The sequence below is a fragment of the Echeneis naucrates genome, chromosome 9 (genome assembly GCF_900963305.1).
Source record: "Echeneis naucrates chromosome 9, fEcheNa1.1, whole genome shotgun sequence".
Taxonomy (NCBI): domain Eukaryota; kingdom Metazoa; phylum Chordata; class Actinopteri; order Carangiformes; family Echeneidae; genus Echeneis; species Echeneis naucrates.
Genome location: NC_042519.1, coordinates 24,071,796 through 24,093,846, shown reverse-complemented (window position 1 = coordinate 24,093,846; position 22,051 = coordinate 24,071,796). Strand labels below are relative to the sequence as shown.

At 48.0% G+C, this 22,051-nt stretch overlaps 4 protein-coding genes, 1 long non-coding RNA gene and 3 other non-coding genes across 12 annotated transcripts; 2 read left to right on the top strand and 6 right to left on the bottom strand.

Annotated features, from left to right (window-relative positions):
• Positions 1-823: 823 nt before the first annotated feature.
• On the bottom strand, positions 824-7,171 carry ercc6l (excision repair cross-complementation group 6-like). Its single transcript, XM_029509626.1, has 4 exons — positions 6,984-7,171; positions 5,816-5,860; positions 1,658-5,288; positions 824-1,350 (listed from the first exon to the last, which is right to left on the bottom strand). The coding sequence occupies exons 1-4, from the start codon at positions 7,037-7,039 to the stop codon at positions 979-981; spliced, it is 4,104 nt and encodes a 1,367-aa protein (XP_029365486.1). The 5' UTR covers positions 7,040-7,171; the 3' UTR covers positions 824-978.
• Positions 7,172-8,963: 1,792 nt separating this feature from the next.
• On the bottom strand, positions 8,964-10,450 carry sdhaf1 (succinate dehydrogenase complex assembly factor 1). Of its 2 annotated transcripts, none has more exons than XM_029509702.1 (2): positions 10,367-10,450; positions 8,964-9,924 (listed from the first exon to the last, which is right to left on the bottom strand). In XM_029509702.1, the coding sequence occupies exon 2, from the start codon at positions 9,622-9,624 to the stop codon at positions 9,376-9,378; it is 249 nt and encodes an 82-aa protein (XP_029365562.1). In that variant the 5' UTR covers positions 9,625-9,924; positions 10,367-10,450; the 3' UTR covers positions 8,964-9,375. The 2 variants fall into 2 exon arrangements, with proteins under 2 accessions (XP_029365562.1, XP_029365561.1); XM_029509701.1 differs by having other exon boundaries at positions 10,133-10,444.
• Positions 10,451-11,197: 747 nt separating this feature from the next.
• On the top strand, positions 11,198-13,314 carry nudt18 (nudix (nucleoside diphosphate linked moiety X)-type motif 18). 2 transcript variants are annotated; one of them, XM_029509678.1, is made up of 7 exons: positions 11,198-11,388; positions 11,461-11,636; positions 11,720-11,830; positions 11,894-11,996; positions 12,089-12,212; positions 12,336-12,460; positions 12,640-13,314. In XM_029509678.1, the coding sequence occupies exons 2-7, from the start codon at positions 11,463-11,465 to the stop codon at positions 13,020-13,022; spliced, it is 1,020 nt and encodes a 339-aa protein (XP_029365538.1). In that variant the 5' UTR covers positions 11,198-11,388; positions 11,461-11,462; the 3' UTR covers positions 13,023-13,314. The 2 variants fall into 2 exon arrangements, with proteins under 2 accessions (XP_029365538.1, XP_029365537.1); XM_029509677.1 differs by having other exon boundaries at positions 11,720-11,996; positions 12,640-13,296.
• Positions 13,102-21,743, bottom strand: LOC115048324 (protein FAM240B). Its single transcript, XM_029509703.1, has 4 exons — positions 21,712-21,743; positions 17,161-17,308; positions 16,353-16,474; positions 13,102-13,301 (listed from the first exon to the last, which is right to left on the bottom strand). Exons 3-4 carry the CDS (start codon positions 16,472-16,474, stop codon positions 13,190-13,192), a joined length of 234 nt encoding a protein of 77 aa, XP_029365563.1. The 5' UTR covers positions 17,161-17,308; positions 21,712-21,743; the 3' UTR covers positions 13,102-13,189.
• trnaa-agc (transfer RNA alanine (anticodon AGC)) lies at positions 14,471-14,543 on the bottom strand. The gene has a single exon. It is a non-coding gene; the product is annotated as a tRNA-Ala (tRNA).
• Positions 15,066-15,138, bottom strand: trnaa-agc (transfer RNA alanine (anticodon AGC)). Its single transcript has one exon. It is a non-coding gene; the product is annotated as a tRNA-Ala (tRNA).
• trnaa-agc (transfer RNA alanine (anticodon AGC)) lies at positions 15,321-15,393 on the bottom strand. The gene has a single exon. It is a non-coding gene; the product is annotated as a tRNA-Ala (tRNA).
• On the top strand, positions 17,194-18,808 carry LOC115048327 (uncharacterized). Of its 3 annotated transcripts, XR_003841069.1 has the most exons (4): positions 17,194-17,402; positions 17,514-18,044; positions 18,210-18,369; positions 18,510-18,808. It is a non-coding gene; the product is annotated as an uncharacterized LOC115048327 (long non-coding RNA). The 3 variants fall into 3 exon arrangements; XR_003841068.1 differs by having other exon boundaries at positions 17,514-18,369; XR_003841070.1 differs by having other exon boundaries at positions 17,196-17,314; positions 17,514-18,369.
• Positions 21,744-22,051: the final 308 nt, after the last annotated feature.

Sequence of the window (22,051 nt, the reverse complement as noted above, 5' to 3'; positions counted from 1 at the left end):
TCGACCTACAATGGGATTTTTCTGAAAAAATGTTCATACAAAAACAAACCTATCTTTAAAATAAAATACGCTTTTTTAATTGGAATTTTACTTTCAAGTCAGCTTCGTTTCCGGTCACGTGGTAAAACTAACCTTCAGCTGGAGGAGTGAAAAAGCTCCAGACTCCACCTTCCGGTCTGAGCTGTGACACAAACCGGTCCCGCCTGTTCGGGGAACACAACCGGCAGGTCCAGGAATCCAATTCAAACACACCTTAAAACTTCAGCCAATCAGAGAGACTTTAGTTTATGACATCATCCCTGATTATGTGCAGAAGAGTTTAAAGAGCTGTTTAAAAATGATTCTTTTCTCATTTAGGCGGAAATGAACTCTTCTGTCTCACTTTTAAATTAATTATTTAGCAACAACTCTTCAAAATAAAGCACCAAGACATCCTGTTTTCCCCAGTAAATCCAAAGAGAAATAATTGGACATTCTACAGGTGAAACATTATGCTCCTTCTTCTAAACTGATGATCTCTGTCTCTCTTCTGTCTGCTGGGGATATGATTGATAAAGTCTGATTCAGACTCCTCAAACAGACCGGGCAGGACCCTCATGATGAGTCAGGTCCAGTTCTGACCCCGGTTCTACAGTGTCCTGTTGTCTCGGTTCCGTCATCCATCAACATGTTGTTTACCTGGTCTTTCTGTCCCTGTTTCAGCACCCTGAGTGAAAAATGTGAACAGATGAGCTGTGACTGTGTTGAATTTCTTCCCTGTAGTTAAATAAAGAGGGCAAATGAGATTGAAGCGCATTTCTAACAGTGACAGATTCAGCAAATGTTCAAGGCAGAAAATCTTTATATTGACAAACAGGAACAAGTAAATACAAAATAAAAGCATTATGGGATGTACTGCATCCGTTCGGTCAGTGAACACAGCTAAGGCTGGTCCTGTTACACATGAACATGGATACCAGTGCTGCGTTCAGGGTCCGTCTACTTTCTCTGACTCAGCCGTCGGTACAGCTGGATGGTCATGAGCTGAATTTCGGGGTCTCCAGGTTTGATGTCGATGGCTCTCAGGAAGTAGTCCAGAGCTTCATCCAACTCCCCTTTGCTGTAGCATTCCTTCCCGCTGCTGACCAGGAAGTCGTAGTTTTGCTCCTCTGATGCCACGACGTCCTTCTGGACGGTGCACTCATCCATTCTCTCTGTGGACGCCAGCTCCAGCTCACCGGTGGATTGCTCCAGGTTGCTGCTCATGTCCTCTCCTGTTTTACTGCTGATGCCAGGTGACTCAGGGTAATCCTCCTCCTCCTCCTCCTCCTCCTCCTCCTCCGTGTTCAGGGTCTCTCCCGTTGGTTCCTCCTGTGACAAAGGACAAATTTCAGAATCCTGCTCTACTTCATCATTAAACTTTCAACTCATTTAACTCAAACACTCCATGACATCATCCACCAGAACCTATAGCAGACTAGACGTCCCTATCAAAGATGGAGGATGAGAATGGACGGATAAACACACAGGAGTCAGAGAGTCAGACTGATCCAGATCAGCTGATTCTGTTTAAGGCGGAAACAGGAGGAACGAAAGCTCTGAACACCAGCTGATGTTTGGAAGCTGAAGAGGTTTAATCTATTAGAGTGTGTGGAAAGTGATGTATAAATAAACTTACTGTCTCAGGAGAAGACTCAACAATGTCTTCCTCTTCAGCTTCATCATCATCATCCTGCATGTGGTTCTTTCCACCTCTGAAGATGGACAGGAGGAAGGAGCGGCGGGAGGCCACTGAGATGTTTCCCCCAGCACTCTTTCTGGACTGGAGAGGGGTGGAGTCAGATGGCACCGACTTTGGTGTGGAGGATCCACCCACCTTGAAGGAGTTTTCAAGTTGTTCAGGAAGTTGCTCCTCCTCATCGCTGTCATAGATCACTGCTGCTCTTTTCTTCTTGGCTACTACAAACGACCCGTTTGCTGACTCATCCACACTGGAGGCGTGGCCGTTGTTGAGGCTCTGCTTGGCTTGCTGCTGTTCAGAAAGTGATTTGTCCACGCTAAAACTGCCCTGGAGCTGCAGCTGTGACAGCAGCCACCTCTCGCCCTCCTCCATCTCCTCAGGATCCTGACCGCCATCTGAGAAGGCGTCGCTGTCCTCCAGCTGTAAGTTGAAGTTGCCCTCGAAGGACTCGAGCCCGTCGCCGACTCTGAAGGATGCATCAGCTTTGAAGCTCGACTCAGATGCATTTAAGATGGACAGTTTTTTCATGTGCAGGGGTGTGATGTGGCACAGATCTGGCTCAGAGTTGTCACCCTTTGAATGTTTGGCTCCATGTAGCTCTTGGTTCTTATTTTCATCTGTGACATATAGCTGTCTGCTCTCCCACACAGCAGCCTCAGACGCTGCTGATCGGTCCATTAGTTCCTGCCTGGAGGCGTCGGCCTCGCCTGCTGCAGCCTCAGACGCTGCTGATTGGTCCATTAGTTCCTGCCTGGAGGCGTCGGCCTCGCCTGCTGCAGCCTCAGACGCTGCTGATCGGTCCATTAGTTCCTGCCTGGAGGCGTCGGCCTCGCCTGCTCCAGCCTCAGACTCTGATGATCGGTCCATTAGTTCCTGCCTGGAGGCGTCGGCCTCGCCTGCTCCAGCCTCAGACTCTGATGATTGGTCCATTAGTTCCTTGCTGGAGGCGTCGGCCTCGCCTGCTCCAGCCTCAGACTCTGATGATTGGTCCATTAGTTCCTGCCTGGAGGCGTCGGCCTCGCCTGCTCCAGCCTCAGACTCTGATGATTGGTCCATTAGTTCCTGCCTGGAGGCGTCGGCCTCGCCTGCTGCCTTCAACATCAGCACAGACTTCTCTGTGAGCTCCTGAGAGGAGACATCTGCTGAGTCCACGCTGGTCTGGTCCTCCCACATGGACTGTTTTTTTGGAGAATCCAGGTCTTGATGCTCTGCAGCAGGTTGTTCCGTCATACTGTCATCTGAACTGACATTAATCACATGATTACTCTCATTCTGCTGACCATGCTCCCCGACAGAACCTGAGTTATCCAGCTCCACCAGGACTGGGGACCAGTTTCTGTTAGTGTCATGTTGAGGATATGAAGGACTCGGTCTTGGACTTCTCGGTTTTTTCTCATGTGAGTCGCCCCCTGGCTGCCGGAGCCAGGCTGGCTCTGTGCTCAAGGCCATGTTTTCCACCAGCTGCATTTGTAAGTCTGACTCGGCCTTCATCAGCTCCTGAGCCTTCTGGACCCGTCCTTCGATGTAGTCCTGCTCCTGCTGGTCCTCTATGGCGTCATTGTGTGGCACGTCAAGGGAATACATGAGGTCGTGGTCGGAGATCCCGAACATCTCCATGGTGTGAAGGTGGGCGATGTGCTCGTCCAGCTCAGCGTCTGTTTTCCGATGTCTGGAGTGCAGAGCCTGAAGCTGCAGCTGAGTGGACGAGGACCGGGCGTCCTCCAGGGTGAAGAGCTCCTTCAGCTCCTGTTTACTGAAGTACCTGAAGGGGTCCTTTTTGTCCCCTGTGTTCTGTCTGATGAGGGATTCTTTGAAAATCTGCCGTCTGTAGATCTTCTCCTCCACCGTGCCGCACGTGATGAGCCTGTAGATGACTACGTTCTCGGTCTGACCGATGCGATACGCCCGGTCCACAGCCTGGGCATCTGTGGCCGGGTTCCAGCTGGGGTCGTAGATCACCACTCTGTTTGCTGCTGTCAGGGTGATGCCAACACCGCCAACCTGGGTGGTGAGGAGGAAGACGGAGTACCGCTTGTCTGTCTGGAACAGCGTGATGCGTCGCTGTCTCTCTGCGATCTGGGTGATTGTGCCATCCAGTCTCAACACTTTGAAGCCCCTTTTGCCCAGGATGTGTTCGAGAATGTCGAGGACCTTCCTGTAGTGAGCAAAGACAAGTGTGCGGTGGCCTTCGTGCCGGAGTTGTTCAAGAAGTGCAAACAAAAAAACAAGTTTCCCAGATTCGGAGATCAAAGTGTCGTCAGGAACGTGAGTGATGCTGTGCATGTCGGACTCCATGTCGTGGTTGTGCTGGTGCTCAGCCGGACTCCCCAATCCCAGTTTGGCTATCGCTGCAGCAGAGAGCAGCCTCGGGTGGTCACACAGCTTCTTCAAAATGTTTAACTCAGCCAGAGGTGACTTGGTGGTGAGCAGCAGCTCCTTGATGTGATCCAGAGAGATGAATTGTTTGTAAATGTTCTCCTGAACTGCACTCAGATAAGTCCAGACAATCAGGTCATTCTTCCTCGTCAGCGCTGGCATGACAGCTCCAGAGTCTTGGTGCCCATTTGCGACTTGGTTGTTCGTAGTCTCTGGATCTTCCTCTGGATTATGATATGTGCTGTTGGTTTTTTTTTTCTGCACTTCTGCTTTGGTCCTGCGGAGGAAGTAGGGTTTTATTATGGCCATGAGGTTCTCAGACATACGGAACCCAAGGGCCTTTTCTCCCGGTGTAGCATCCTTCTCTCTGGCACGGGTGATGGGGTTCTCATACTCCGCCTTGAAGGTCTTGGCTGTGCCAAGGAGAGTGCCCCGACAGGCAAAGTCAAAGAGCGCCCACATTTCTCTCAGGTTGTTCTGCACCGGAGTTCCTGTGAGAAGGATCTGGTTGTTGGATGGGATGGCGTAGGCACTCTTGGCTGTTTTGGTGGTGTTTGATTTTATTTTGTGTGCCTCATCCAGGATTATGTAGTCCCATTTGAACTCGCTGCCGTGGTATGTTGAGAGCTGCTGCCAGTTGTTTAGAAGCATGGTGTACGTGGTGATGATGATGCCGCCTCTCCTCTGAACCTTCTCCAGGTTCCAGGTCCTCTCCCCTTTGCTGATGCCATGAAACTCTTTCACCCTCATACCGGGAGTCCATTTGGCAAATTCCTTGGTCCAGTTTGTGATAAGTGAAGTCGGCATGACCAGCAGTGTGTGTTTTACAAGATTGTTGTCGTACATTCCAGAGAGGAACGATATCACCTGAATGGTTTTACCCAGACCCATATCGTCCGCCAAGATCCCACCTTTCCGACCATCTCTGTAGAGACTGTAGAGGAAGGCCACACCATCTCTCTGATAGTCATAAAGTTTGTCATGCAAGTCTTTATAAAGTAATAAACCACTGTTATTGACATTAACAAACTCATCTTCCTCCTCAGATTCATCCTCAGCAATTAGAGCTTCAATTTTCTTTATCCTGGATTCAAGCTTGTCACTCCGCTGAAGGTTGTGTGCCAGTTTGAGGAACTTCAGCGCTTTGAGCAAGTCCCCCTCCCTGGCAGCAGTTTTACCATCATGAATAAATCTGAAAACAATCACAAAAACTCATTAGTAGGATGCATCTATGACATGATGCTGTTTTATTTTCTTCATTAGGAAAATTATACTTCATATTTACAGATTTCAGCTCTACTGGCACACACAAGGTCGGCAATAATATAATTCTAACTTGAACTGCACCAATTAGAAAAAAAAACATCCAGCATTTACTTTTATTGTCAATTGATTGTTTTTCTTGTTTCAAAAAATGAAAAACAAACAACAAAAAGCCTGAAATATCAAATATATGACATTCACATTTAGTGAATAAATTTAAACAATAAATGAAAGAAAAACCATTGAGACGCCTTAGTTGCCTGGATTTTAATTTAAGACATTTTAAGATTTTTTAAGGACCAACAGGAACCCTGTCCTAGGGATTTCATCAAGTGTCAACACACCATCACCAACCTCCAGTGTGTCAGCAGGCTGTCGGCCATCTTACTTTTTATTAAACTATTTGGATGAGAAGGTGGAGCTGAACTGGCTGATCATTTTTTTTGTTTTAATTACCTGCTGTACGACTCCATCCAGTCATCTGTGTCCACAGACAGAGACCTGATGACACAGCAACATGTGGTTACACAACTATACAGACAACACACAACTACATTTTTCCTACCTTATGTAGTTATTGCAGTTATTCTAGTTCTTCTCTGTGCTTCTATTCTCTCCCACGTGTCTAATGTTGCAAATCTAACCTGTCAGATTAAAGTTAACTTGTCAGATTAAATCTAACACTTCAGATTAAAGTTAACCTGTCAGATTAAATCTAAACTTTCAGATTAAAGTTAACCTGTCAGATTAAATCTAACACTTCAGATTAAAGTCAACCTGCCATATTAAATCTGACCTTTATGATTAAAGTTAACCTGTCAGATTAAATCTAACACTTCAGATTAAAGTTAACCTGTCAGATTAAATCTAACACTTCAGATTAAAGTCAACCTGTCATATTAAATCTAACCTTTATGATTAAAGTTAACCTGTCAGATTAAATCTAACCTTTGTAATTAAAGTTAACCTGTCAGATTAAATCTAACCTTTATGATTGAAGTTAACCTGTCAGATTAAATCTAACACTTCAGATTAAAGTCAACCTGTCATATTAAATCTAACCTTTATGATTAAAGTTAACCTGTCAGATTAAATCTAACCTTTGTAATTAAAGTTAACCTGTCAGATTAAATCTAACCTTTATGATTGAAGTTAACCTGTCAGATTAAATCTAACCTTTATGATTGAAGTTAACCTTTCAGATTAAATCTAACACTTCAGATTAAAGTTAACCTGTCAGATTAAATCTAACCTTTATGATTAAAGTTAACCTGTCAGATTAAATCTAACACTTTAGATTAAAGTCAACCTGTCATATTAAATCTAACCTTTATGATTAAAGTTAACCTGTCAGATTAAATCTAACACTTTAGATTAAAGTTAACCTGTCAGATTAAATCTAACACTTCAGATTAAAGTTAACCTGTCATATTACATCTAACCTTTATGATTGAAGTTAACCTGTCAGATTAAATCTAACCTTTATGATTGAAGTTAACCTGTCAGATTAAAGTTAACCTTTCAGATTACAGATAACCTTCCAGTGTTGTTAACGTTGGGGCTTTAGCACTGATGCTAAATGCGTGCTAACCACGAGTCGTGCGCTGAGTTTAGTTTAACTTACTGTTTTAGTTTCTGGGAAATCTCCCGGACTTCCCCGTCATGATTCGGAGCCTCCATCCCGCCGATGTGGGCCTTCCCCGGCGGCAGCAGCAGCGGCCCGGAGCCGGACAGTGAGCTGTTTTCTGACGGAGGTCGGTGTACCGTTGCGTTCAAACAAACAGCTGCCCCGCCATTTTCCCTTCCCCTATCAGCGATGGCGACGACCTGACGTCACAGAGACGACGTCCAACTGGAAAGTGACTTATTCGATAGGCGGGACCTACGGTAAACCACAGCCAATGACCAGCGTCGGTTGAGACCGGAAGAAGGAAGTAGTACTCGTTCAAATTCAACAATTTGTCTGCAGCGTACTTTTCCCGGAAATTCCACAGAAAGTTCCATAAAAAAAACCCAGTTCCAAAAGGAACTTCTGGGATTTCCAGAATAAGCAGGACATTAGAAATTAGATGAAATATTCTCTTAACAAAATACAGAACACTTTTACAGAGCTGTGACAGTCACGAGTGGTGAAAGCCAGAAGTTGATTTTTAAATGTAAATGATTGATGATTTTAATTATTAATAATTCGCTGTTGATACAATTTAATAGAGAAGAGTTTGTGATTTATCACAGCCACGATAATCTCAACAGCAGAAAAGGCTATTTCAAATTAAATCCACTCATAAAATGAGACTGATAAATAATAAAGAGAGGTGGACGTCAAATGTTTATTTCACTGTTTGTACAATTGTCTGTCACGTGAAAACAGGGAGAATGAATTGTAAATGTTTACTGTTTGATTTTGCAATAGAAACAGATTTTTGCCATTTAAAAGGAACCGAACTGAGCCAAAGAGCGACAGCTCAGAGGACGTGTTGGAACTAAAACACAGCTAAATAAAGTGTGACAAATTAAAGAGTTTCAGAGTCATGTCTCTGAGTGAGGGCACACAGGTGAGAATGAGTTGGACCAGAATAGACTCCACATGTGAACAGAGCAGGTCTGGATCCTGTCCAGACCCGATTCTGAGGCACCATGTGGGTTTGATGTGAGGACACGTCACTGTCACAGATAAACCCAGATAAACTCAGATCAACGCCGTCTCCAGAGCTTTGACTTGAGCGGCGAAAAGCAGAACTCTCTTCTCCACCTCAGTGTTGATCTGGGCCTGCGAGGCTCGTGGGTTCTGCCGGACAAACTCAGAGACAGCGAGGATACAGTCCCTCTGAGGAGACACAGTCCAGGTGAGTCAGAGACACCAACACAGATCATCAGGTTTCCAGCACAGATCTCACCTTGTAAGAGTCCACTTTGTCCTGACTGCTAAGCCGGTTCAGCAGCTCTCTGCCGACCCCAAAGCCTGTTACTGCCGCCAAAATCCTTCGGTCCTCATCAGTCTGAGAGGACAGCCAGCGGAGGAACGCCATCTGCAGGACAGAGGCCTTTCAGTGACAGCTCGGCTGGACAAAAGGTCTGTTTTCATCATTCAGAACGTGTGGAGGTAATACGCCTTTTGGAAGATCACAGCTGATGAAAATCAAGAATCCACCATCTGACTGAATGTTTGTTATTGATGCTTTCCAGCTCAATTAGCAGGAACTATTCACACAGGTCAAACTGCCCCCCAACAGGATGAAATGTCTTTGTTTGCCATTTTCTTACCTGTTGGAGTAACTGAACGTTCGTCATTCCTCCCTCTGAACCAGACATACCGGAAACAGCCGAACCGAACTGACCCGCTACAGTCTGTTAACCCACAAACAACTGACACGGTTCTGTCGACGCCCCACTTCCTGTTTACACTTTTTCTTCTTCGCTGGTGTCCGCTCGAGGCCACGTGATCACAACTGCTTCCGCTTTCGGACACGCTTCAGAGTAAGAATTATTTTAAATTATGCTTCAGAAGAAAAAGAAAAACATAAATATCTAAAAACAGACTAAAGGCCAAAGACAAGGAAAAATGAGCAAAAATAAAAATAAACAAAGTGCCATTAATGTAAATTTATGCTTTATTACATCAATAACATATTTTGTTTCCCATCTCGATGATCAAATGTTTTTAACTTTCTATTCTTGGAAAAGTGAAATTTTGGATTGGAAATTTCATTTTCTTTAAATTATATCCTCATTAAGTCAAATTATCTCCGTAAAGCAACTACTGTGTGTAAATCCATGAAATGTTATTTTTGAGGAACATGAAAACAAAATGCAATCTTTTCATTTTCAAAAAAATGTATTAACAAAAAGAACAGCTCTCAAAATTTTCAAAAAATTTATTTTAATTCATCATACTGAGCCTTTCTATGCCCACTGCACTTCAACGCAGAACTTTAGCTACATTTTCAGTGATGCCAAAGTCTGTAGGAGGTAATAGTGTGTTGTTCGGGGTCATGTGACCTGCTGCAGGTCAGAGGTCAGCTCAGGTCTTTGGGTTTGGTGAAAGAGCCCAGCTGTTTGGTGTTGACGTCCCTCAGCTGCTCCAGCTGCCGTTGTCCACGCCTGTACAGGTACTCGATGTGCATTACATCTGTCTTCTTGATGCGAGCGTTCTCCCTGAACTCATCTCTGATTCGTGGGACGAAGCCCGGTTTGTCCCGACCGGCCCGGAGGAACTGCCGGTACAGAGCCAAGACCTGCTTCTGCAGTTTACTGTGACGGGACATCACTTCAAGTCCACGTCCTGAGACCAACCAACAGCTCAGCAGGAGCTACAAGCACATGTTGACCATGACAGGAATAAATTCTGGAAAAAGCTCCTGATCCTGTCAACACAGTTTTTATTCAACAGGTCAATGAGCTTCTTCTGGTGTCTTCTGGTACTGGAGCTGATGTTGAACCCTAAACATCTTATCAATGTGAAGTGGGAGGAGGAGCTCTGATTGGCTGGGAGTCTGTCTGATGGGTTCAGGTGTTGGTCAGGTGTTGAACAGACCTCAAACGTCAGACCTGAGTCTGACGGTTGGCTGCAGGAGAACAGACAGTTTAAATGACTAAACATCAGACTCACAGTCAGTGTTGGTTGATCCTTAATGCATCAATAACACATCAGACACACTTCAGGCTGATAAAGCGACTTATATGACCAACAACATGAAATATTCCTGAATTTATTCTCCTTGAGCCTCACAAACATTCTGCTGGGAACAATCTGATAGAAAGAGCAGCAGTTACCCCGTTAGCTCCTGCAGCAGCAGTCAGTGTAGCTGTTAACCTGTTAGCTCCCGTTAGCTCCTGCAGCAGCAGTCAGTGTAGCTGTTAGCCTGTTAGCTCCCGTTAGCTCCTGTTAGCTCCTGCAGCAGCAGTCAGTGTAGCTGTTAGCCTGTTAGCTCCCGTTAGCTCCTGCAGCAGCAGTCAGTGTAGCTGTTAGCCTGTTAGCTCCCGTTAGCTCCTGCAGCAGCAGGTCACCTGTGTCCGGTTTGACAGGTGATCCGGTTTAATCGGTCTGTTTTCTGAGTTCAGGTGACCTCGCGGTTCGTTACATCACTGAAACTCCGGGGACGAAAAATACGTCACTTCCGTTATAAGATTTCATGATAAAGCTTTAAACCGGAATTTTATCTTTACTGCATGTCGTTAATTCTAACATTATTGGCAGGAAAAAGTAAATATTATCGTGCATTTGTATTAATGTGACATATATTTAAAAATAAAACACACCCTATAAATATGATAGACATTATTAAATATGTTACTGAAAATCATAACAACTTTAATAACTTATTATTAAAGGAAAATGCTTCGACCTCTCAAAATGACAAATCAATGCCGATGCTCATCTTTAATTGTATTAAAATTATATTATATTAGACAGATAGATACTTTATTAATCCCGAAGGAAATTTAAGCCATCCAGTAGTTTAATAAGAAAAGTGCCACCAACACTAACATAACAGATACACAACCCACATATCAGCCATAAACATTAACAATAATAATTAATCACTGATGACAATCTAATGCTATTGTATGGATTTTAGTCACATGGCTCATTTGTTTACATTAAGTACTTTCATATCTTAGCTACATTTTTATTTTACTGTCTCTCATTTAAATATTTTTCCCCATAGAGGATATTTTTCACATGAATAATTTAGTCAGTAAAGGTTGAGAATATTTGAAGAAGAGTAAATAAAAAGTACTGAATAGAAAAATATGTAAGGCTAACTCTTATTTTGAAAATTGCTATGAGGACCGGCAGCTGAGCGCTCTTTCTGTTCCGGTTCGGTGCCGGTCATAGATCAGCTGATTGGAGGAAGGTTCGTCCCTTCAAAGACCTATTTATTCCTGAGTATTCCTGTTGGGTAACCGGCGTTTATGGAAAGAGGGTGCCTGCTGTTGAGCCCCCTGACGTCAGTGACCTGCTGCGCTCGTCAGATCGTTACGTCATATGACGCGAAGTCCCGTTTAAAAATCAGATTATTTTCCAGGTAAGGACCGAACAGCACAGACTTACAGCCATCAGAATGACGTAGATCTCAACAATCGGCCCATGTCTGCAGACATGGAGGAGCTGACGGAGGAGCAGCGGCGGCAGGTGGAAGAGCAGGTGGAGAGGCTGCTGAGAGGTCAGGGGTCAGAGGTCACGGTCTGTGACGTCGGCCTGGAGCAGAGCAAGCCGGCCACTCTGAGGAAGAACGTCACCTACATTGTCTGTGCCGTCATCTTCAACGACCAGGTGACCGCCACCACCCAATCAGGACGGAGCACAGAGACTGATCGGGGACAAACCTTTTGTGCTTTATTGTGTTTCCCCTTCAGGACGAGGTGCTGATGGTGCAGGAGGCCAAACAGGACTGTTACAAAAAGTGGTACCTTCCTGCAGGGAGGGTGGAGGTGGGGGAGAGTCTGGAGGAGGGGCTGAGGAGGGAGGTGAGACCGACACACACACACACACACACACTGCTCAGGTTACCTGAAACTGTCTGTCTGCAGGTGAAGGAGGAGGCGGGGTTTGGATGTGAGCCCGTTACATTGCTGCTGATCCAGGAACAGGGACCACAATGGATCCGCTTCATCTTCCTGGCTAAAGTCACAGGTCAGAGGTCAGAGGTCAGCGGTCTTTCAGCACAGTGAACAGACAGAGTGGCTGATTAAAAATACAGGACTGACATGGTGTGTCTGTGTCAGGGGGCAGTTTGAAGACTCTGGCAGCAGCAGACCAGGAGTCTCTGCAGGCCTCCTGGTGGGACAGACACTCTGCCCTCCCCCTGAGAGGACGGGACATCCTCCCCCTCATCGACTGTGGACTCAGGTGCGTGTCCTGGTCCTGAAACTGGACGACCCGACTCTACAGCTCTGAACATCTGCCGGTTCAGGATCAGATCAGTGTGAGTGCAGGATGGACTCACACTGACTCTGACCCTGCTGCCTTCAGGTACCGTCAGGATCCCTGGCATGCCGTCACCTTACCTATCGACCTGAGCTGCCGTCACGTGGTGCAGCGACTGGTCCTGGTCTTCACTGGTGCTGACGATCAGATCTGGATCCTGCTCATCAAAGGTAACAAAAGTAACTTCAGTTCAGATCCAGAACGAACACAGAGGGGTCAGATGTCGGCCATCTTGTTTTTCTGTCTTCCATACACTCTGAGCGGTGGCTTCGCCCTCTGAAGGTTCCAGGCTCGTCCTTCACTTGTCACTTTTAGTATCCTTCAACTGACTCCTCCCTCCGTCCTCCAGCACCGACCCTCCACCTTCCCACTGCGGCGGCGGTGAAGACCCACGCTGTGACCTGGGCAGCCAACATGGTGGTGCAGGACGCCATGGCGACAGCCTACTATGACCACGATGTCAACACGTTGGGCGTCCTGAGCCTGCAGCACAACGGCCGTCAGCATGGGAAGACGGATGGCGTGTGCTTCAACACGCTGGTGGCACTGATACCTGACCATGTCCAACGTAACGAGGATGGAGAGAAGGTGGAGCAGACGCCGACTGGACAGCCTCCGCCTGTGGAAAACCCCCGATACGTCTGGTGGGGAGTCCAGAAACAAGAACTGAGAGAGATTCTGCTGGAAAAGACCAAAAAAACGTCCATCCTGCCGCTTCACAGCCTCTACTGAGGACTCTTATTGTGAAAGGAACACATTACTAAGTTTTATTCTGAAAGAAAGTGTGTAGTTTTATATGAGAGCAGCTGAACTGTGAAGGGAAATAAAGCACCGAAGGATGTTTGATCTGCAGCGACTTTATTGGTGTTTGTCTCGGCCGTCCGTCAGCGGCGGTCCCCTCATGTCTGGTCAGCCGTCTTCTCCGTCTTCACCTTCCTCAGGAAGTTCTCGTTGAGGTTCTTCAGGTGTTTGGTTCGGTTCTCCAGACGGACCAGCCACTCCCCCCTCAGCCTGGAACAGACAGGAAGGTCAACCAGTATCTGTGTCCGCTAACACAATGTGAGGCCCAACACAACACAACCAGATGTGACCAGGTCTGTGGTCACTGTGTGTGTCTGTGTGTGTAACCGAAGCCGCACTGTCAGCTGTCCTCACTGTCTCTCCAACACTTTGCTGTCAAGTTTTCTGGATTATTCCATTTGTTCTGTCAGCTGCTGATAATCCTCCTGACCTCAGACAGACAGACAGACAGAAAGAGAGACTCTCTCCCTCCCTCTCTCTCTCTCTCTCTCTCTCTCTCTCTCTCCCTCTCTCCTCTCTCTCTCCTCTCTCTCTCTCTCTCTCCCCCCCTCTCTCTCCCTCCCTCTCTCTCCCCCCCTCTCTCCCTCTCCCGCCCCTCCTCTCTCTCTCCTCCTCCTCTCCCCTCTCTCTCCCTCTCTCGCCTCCCTCTCTCCTCTCTCTCTCTCTCTCTCTCTTTCTCCCCCCCTCTCTCTCTCTCTCTCTCTCCCCCCTCCCCTCTCTCTCTCCCTCCCCCCTCCCTCTCTCTCCTCTCTCGCTCCTCTCTCTCTCCCTCTCTCTCTCTCTCTCTCTCCCCTCTCTCTCCCTCTCTCGCTCCCTCTCTCTCTCTCTCTCTCTCTCTCTTTCTCCCCCCCTCTCTCTCTCTCTCCCTCCCTCCCTCTCTCACCCTCTCTCCCTCTCTGTCTCGTGTAAAAATGGGTGCAGATGAAGAAAGTCCAGAAATGGCAGATGAAGCTGTGTGGATATTGAAATCGGGTCTATTTGTGTCGGAGGCCTCCATCATCGCTGTGTGATTATCACCTCGGCCCTCAGCAGCACGTTGTTCCAGCTCCACTCCGACACACATAACCCTCACAATTATCGGGACTAGAGCCGGGGGCGGGTGGACTGGGGGCCGCAGGGCCCCAGTGTGGGGGGGTGGGGGTAATAGATAGTGGGGAGATTAGGCGATACATGGTATCAATAGTTGGGGGATTTGGGGCAGGGGTAATGGAGAGCGGGAGGATTAGAGGTCACGGCTGCTCTGAAGCTTCAGCAGGAGAACGTTTACCACAATCCCATTATCATGTAGCGCTGCCTGTCACAGCTCCAGTCTGAGCTTTGGATCAACACAACCACCAGCAGGCTCACACTGTATTTTCATTACAGAAAAGAAGACTTCCTGGAGAATGTGGGCATCGATCCCACTACCTCTCGCATGCTAAGCGAGCGCTCTACCATTTGAGCTAATTCCCCTCTGTTGGTATGCTAACATGCCAACCTGCTAGATTTAACAGGATGACATAGATTTGAGAAAAGGACAGTTTAACAGGTTTTAAAAGCAGAAGCAACACGGAGAGATGTAACTAAGCTAAATACCAACAAGGACGAGATTCCAATCCACGTGTGCAGAGCACAGCAGCCACCTCATCAGTTTACATGTTAAACCAGGAACATAGCGGAGCTGAGTTGTTACAGCTGGGAGAGCTTGAGAAGTAAATGTGTGTAAACATAAATAATCCTTCAGTGAAACTTTGGTGTTTTCTGTCTTTTCTTGGCTTTGTGCCATGTTGTCTGTGACCGTGCTGCATCAGTATTGATGTGAAACACAAGCAGAGCATGTCGCATAATGCAAAGGAACGTAATTAAACAATTCTTCAATGAAAAATTAAAAAATAGATGTTTTTGTAATGAAATCATTTGAATAATTTAATATCAGCAGCCCAACTGGAGGAGAAATCAGCAGGCAGCCTTTTGGCCTTCATGTTCCATAAGGTGTGGAGAATGTGGGCATCGATCCCACTACCTCTCGCATGCTAAGCGAGCGCTCTACCATTTGAGCTAATTCCCCTCTGAACAGCTGTATCACAGTCTGTGGGTCAAAGGTCAGTCCTCCTCCTGAGACTTTCACTGGGAAATCTGTCCTGGGGACTTGGCTCATTAGATTTTACTGACGAACTGCTTTTGGAGTTGGAAGGTTCTCATTTTGGCCTTCACTTGTTGCCGTATCTCCAACAGAGAGCAAAAGGCTTGTGGAGAATGTGGGCATCGATCCCACTACCTCTCACATGCTAAGCGAGCGCTCTACCATTTGAGCTAATTCCCCTCTGATAGCCTGCTGGATGTAACACAGTGCTTTGGGAAAGGGTCCATTAACATGTTTTAAACGGGGAAGCTGAAAGACGGAACTAAGCTAAATACCAATGAGGATGGGATTCAAACCCACGTAGTCGTCCGGTTGGCTTTTTGGTGTGAAGACAAGGTCTGAGCCTGAGCTGGTTCTGAGTGGTGAGCCTCACTATCGACAGCACCCCTCGGCTGTTGAACACACTGACCTGTTAGCTGGTCCACTTGGCTGGAGTCAAACCAACGAACACCAGTGATCGCAGCGTTTGTGCCGGTGTCGGGACATTTTGTAATGAAGTCCATGTACTTTCCACACTTACAGTCCAAACAGCTAATGACTGCGCCTGGATAATCTCAGGACACGTCATGGAAAGAGTTCACAAACTACAGCGTATTAAAATGTACAGCAGAGAGTGGGCATCCGTCCCACCTCCGCTCACATGCTAAGGCATTGGAGCTAATTGTGGAAGGCGCTGGATTTAAGGCAATGTAACTGAGATTGAGTCCTCATAAGCCTGACTCTCAAATGTCAATGCTTTCTGCACTTTGGCACATCCGTCCATCTATTATGTGGAGCGTTAATGCAACAGGGCCGCGTTAGATTACTGCGGAGTTATTCAGGGAGTTACTGCCTCCTCCAGCTTTCTGTCAGGAAACGGACAATCGATCAGCCTGAATGTGTCCTGCTGTTCACTGATAGTTCAGGAGGAGCAGACAGCATGAAGTGATCACACTGTGATCACACTTCAGGACAGTTCGCTCCAAAGAATCAAGAGTCCGGCCTCCAGCTTTCTTACTGATACAGTGTTGGAACTTCTAAAGTGTAAATACCATCAACACAACAACATGGACGGCAAAGTGAACAATGAATGACACTCCTACAGCTGGCTTTCTACTGTGAAACCTTTTGTGTAGTTGCGTAGTTGTGTTGTTACTGACTTCTTCAGTGCGCTCTTGTTCATCCTCTGCTCTTCGCTCTCACTGCTCTGACAGTGAGTATCGATCCTCTTCTCCCAGAACGTCTTAATGAGATCTCTGTCGTGGATCAGAGCCAGGTTCATCTGCAGCAACACAAAAACAACACAACAGTTTAGAAAACAGTGCCTGTGGCTTTGGTGTATCGCAGACATGGAGGAGCTGACGTCTGTTTTTTAAAACCAGCATTTTCACATTTTATTGGCGGTTTGATTTGTGACCTGATGATGCTGTGAATACTTTCTGTGGCAGCGACGCCTCCTGATGCAGGTTTAAGTTTCTTCAGCATCGGCTTCACTTTACTGAGCCAAAGTTAGCGTCCACACCTTCTAATCCACAAGTATCACGTACAGAGGCCAAACAACGTCCAAAAAGGAGTTTGTATTTTAAATGAATCAGTCATCAAAACCTTCTTTAACATTTCTTTAACGGTGAATTCATTTCTGAAGCAGAAAGAGTGTAAAGGGATCGTTTGGATTTCAAAGCGATTCCTTTTCATTTCAGAGCAGCAGCTCCTGGTTTTAAACTCACTGACTGGAAATAGGTTTCCCAGCTGACAACTACAGATACCACACTTATTACTGCAAATACAACACAAAGATTCAGTGACACTCAGTGAAAGGTCAGACACTCAAAGAGACCTTTAAACTCATCTGCGTGATTCCTACTCATTTAAAATTAAATCCAGTGTCTTCGTGATTTAAATATATTAAATCAGAAAATATAATAATCCAATCTGATGACAAACAGATTAAAAAAACAGGAAACAAACCTTTAATCCGACGTCAAGCTGAACGTCCGTCAGTGTCGCAGGATGGACCAAACTACTCCTCTGTGTGTGTTCCCTCCCTCTTCTGTAGAAATGATTGTTTTACATGTGGACTCCACCCGTCCGGTTAAATTCCTGGACTGTGGGGACACTGTGGGTGAGAGACATAGACGGACAGAGCGAGAGAGAGAGAGAGATGGAGGTGACTGAAATGAAAGACAGAGAGGATGATGGGAGAGTTAGAGGTGTGAATGAACTTATTTATAGATGCAGATTTTTATTGCCGGAGTTAGTTCGTGTCTAAATTCTGTTTGGCTCCGCAGCTCTGAGCCACTTTTATATAAACTGTCTTTCAGGTCCTGGACGGATGGACAGGTGCTGCTCCTCAGAGGATGAACCCGACCGACGTGCTCGATCCTCCATCAGGACGAGACGACAAAAACAACAACATCATTTATGAAAATGAATCATCTGCGTCTCCGGCCTTCTGTTAGCGTTAGCATTAGCTCAAACATGATATCTCACTGTGTTAATGAAAGGAAGTTTAGCCTCCAGCTAGCATTAGCATTCATCTGTAGATACTTGATATTATCTCATTCAGAACCTTGTTAAGGGTCAGAAATAAAAGGAAAGAGGTTATTCATAAATTTATTTAAATTCAGAGTCTGTGAGAACATCAGCAGAGACGAAAGTCAGGTTTCACAAATATTCAGATCAGGATTCTTTTATTATTATTATATTAAAGCAGGGACAGGAAGGGAACAACGTGAAGCTGGTTAAACTCGCACGTGGCTGTTTCCATGACAACTGACGGGACTCCATGACATCACACAGATTAAAAAAGCTCAGACAGCAGGAGGGCAGACGTGTCAATCATCACACACACGGTCAGGACTGCTCCTCAGCAGCTGTCACATCCTGTGTCATTACAGATAAATAACACAACACGTCTTTCTGTGTGAAAGCTGATCCAAGCAAATGATCTGTGTTTATAATGATGTCATGTAAAGTCTGAGTGTGTGTCTGTGTGTGTCTGTGTGTGATATATCCAGGAGAAAGAATCCATGAAGGCACGCTGTGTGTGGAAACAGAAGGTGATCTACTTCACAGTGATGTCATGAATTTTATGGGTGTGTGTTATAGTCGCACTGTTGGGTGGCAACATGTTTGACATTTCAACCCTCTGGAGACGTGATGCGATGCTGTCCAAAGGTGTGAAACACACACAGACACACACACTGCACAATATCAACAGTTATTAATCCAACATGGCTGCTGTTGTTGTGTTGCTGTTGTGTTGTCTCACCTCACCAGCTGATGCTTTCCTTCCTGTTTCCTTCTCTGTACTGCAGATGGCACCATCACATCACAGTCACAGTGATGGTCCAGACAGGTCCAGAAATGGTTTCCACGGTAACACACTAATGTGTCAGCACACCATTTCCCAGAATTCCACACGGAGCCGTGTGACTCTCATGGAGGGGAGACAAACGGTGTTTGAAGCAGAATGAGATCAAACTGTTTAGACAGAAAAAGGACATTTTATCTGTTTCCGGGTCACGGGGGGTTCTGGAGGGCGGGGTCAACCTGGACAGGTCTGCAGTCCATCACAGAGACAGACAGACACAGGACCAGGACCAGGACCAGGACCAGGAACAGGACCAGGACAAGGACAGGGCCAGGACCAGGACCAGGACAGGGCCAGGACCAGGACCAGGACCAGGAACAGGACCAGGACAAGGACCAGGACCAGGACACAGGAACAGGACAGGACCAGGACCAGGACCAGGACAGGACCAGGACCAGGAACAGGACCAGGAACAGGACCAGGACCAGGACAGGGCCAGGACAGGACCAGGACAGGACCAGGACCAATACAGGACCAGGACCAGGAACAGGACAGGACCAGGACCAATACAGGACCAGGACAGGACCAGGACAGGACCAGGACAGGACCAGGACCAGGAACAGGACCAGGACAGGGCCAGGACCAGGACCAGGACCAGGACAGGACCAGGACCAGGAACAGGACAGGACCAGGACCAATACAGGACCAGGACCAGGAACAGGACAGGACCAGGACCAATACAGGACCAGGACCAGGACCAGGACCAATACAGGACCAGGACCAGGACAGGACCAGGACAGGACCAGGACCAGGACAGGACCAGGACCAGGAACAGGACAGGGCCAGGACCAGGACCAGGACCAGGACAGGGCCAGGACCAGGAACAGGACAGGACCAGGACCAATACAGGACCAGGACCAGGAACAGGACAGGACCAGGACAAATACAGGACCAGGACCAGGACCAGGACCAATACAGGACCAGGACCAGGACAGGACCAGGACAGGACCAGGACCAGGACAGGACCAGGACCAGGAACAGGACAGGACCAGGACCAATACAGGACCAGGACCAGGAACAGGACAGGACCAGGACCAATACAGGACCAGGACCAGGACAGGACCAGGACAGGACCAGGACAGGACCAGGACCAGGAACGGGAACAGGACCAGGACCAGGAACAGGACAGGACCAGGACCAATACAGGACCAGGACCAGGACAGGACCAGGACAGGACCAGGACCAGGAACAGGACCAGGACCAGGACCAGGAACAGGGCCAGGACCAGGACAGGAACAGGACCACTGCCAGGACCAATACAGGACCAGGACCAGGACCAGGACAGGACCAGGACCAGGACCAGGAACAGGACAGGGCCAGGACCAATACACGACCAGGACCAGGACCAGGACCAATACAGGACCAGGACCAGGACAGGACCAGGACAGGACCAGGACCAGGACAGGACCAGGACCAGGAACAGGACAGGACCAGGACCAATACAGGACCAGGACCAGGAACAGGACAGGACCAGGACCAATACAGGACCAGGACCAGGACAGGACCAGGACAGGACCAGGACCAGGAACGGGAACAGGACCAGGACCAGGAACAGGACAGGACCAGGACCAATACAGGACCAGGACCAGGAACAGGACAGGACCAGGACCAATACAGGACCAGGACCAGGAACAGGACAGGACCAGGACCAATACAGGACCAGGACCAGGACCAGGACCAATACAGGACCAGGACCAGGACAGGACCAGGACAGGACCAGGACCAGGACAGGACCAGGACCAGGAACAGGACAGGACCAGGACCAATACAGGACCAGGACCAGGAACAGGACAGGACCAGGACCAGGACCAATACAGGACCAGGACCAGGACAGGACCAGGACAGGACCAGGACCAGGAACGGGAACAGGACCAGGACCAGGAACAGGACAGGACCAGGACCAATACAGGACCAGGACCAGGACAGGACCAGGACAGGACCAGGACCAGGAACAGGACCAGGACCAGGACCAGGAACAGGGCCAGGACCAGGACAGGAACAGGACCACTGCCAGGACCAATACAGGACCAGGACCAGGACCAGGACAGGACCAGGACCAGGACCAGGAACAGGACAGGGCCAGGACCAATACACGACCAGGACCAGGACAGGACCAGGACAGGACCAGGACAGGACCAGGACCAGGAACGGGAACAGGACCAGGACCAGGAACAGGACAGGACCAGGACCAATACAGGACCAGGACCAGGACAGGACCAGGACAGGACCAGGACCAGGACCAGGACCAGGACCAGGAACAGGACCAGGACCAGGACAGGGCCAGGACCAGGACAGGAACAGGACCACTGCCAGGACCAATACAGGACCAGGACCAGGACAGGACCAGGACCAGGACCAGGACCAGGACAGGGCCAGGACCAGGACCAGCACAGGAACAGGACCAGGACAGGACCAGGACAGGACAGGACCAGGACAGGACCAGGACAGGACCAGGACCAGGACCAGGACCAGGACCAGGACAGGACCAGGACAGGACCAGGACCAGGACCAGGACCAGGACCAGGACCAGGACCAGGAACAGGACCAGGACCAGGACAGGGCCAGGACCAGGACAGGAACAGGACCACTGCCAGGACCAATACAGGACCAGGACCAGGACAGGACCAGGACCAGGACCAGGACCAGGACAGGGCCAGGACCAGGACCAGGACCAGGAACAGGACAGGACCAGGACCAGGACAGGACCAGGACCAGGACCAGGAACAGGACCAAGACCAGGACCAGCACAGGAACAGGACCAGGACAGGACCAGGACAGGACAGGACCAGGACAGGACCAGGACAGGACCAGGACCAGGACCAGGACCAGGACCAGGACCAGGACCAGGACCAGGAACAGGACAGGACCAGGACCAGGAACAGGAACAGGACCAGGAACAGGAACAGGACAGGACCAGGACAGGAACAGGACCAGGAACAGGAACAGGACAGGACCAGGAACAATACAGGACCAGGACCAGGACCAGGACAGGACCAGGACCAGGAACAGGACAGGACCAGGAACAATACAGGACCAGGACCAGGACAGGACCAGGACCAGGACCAGGACAGGTCCCGTGCTGCCTCGTGTACATTCTTTCAGTATTAATCATCATGTAGAACACGTCAGCTGATCATGTGATTTACCTGAAATCTGTCCGTCTTCAGTTTCATTTCCTGTCTCATTAAATTGGTCTGTCCTCTGAGCCTCTGAGGGACTTTATCCACTTTAGCTTGTTTTATTTTATTGTTTTTTGTCCTCTTCCTGATGAGTTCCTCCTCTTCAACATTTTTTCATCATCTGTGAGATGAACAAAAAGCGTGTGAGTGTTCGTATGGTCCAATAAAGGAGAGCTGACAGCTGCAGTTTGAAAACTGGAACAGCATGAACACATAAAAACTATGAACCCACATCTAATGATGGTTTAATAAAACACACAGATACATTCCCACTGAAGCAGAGTCATGAGATGGACCAAAGCTGGAT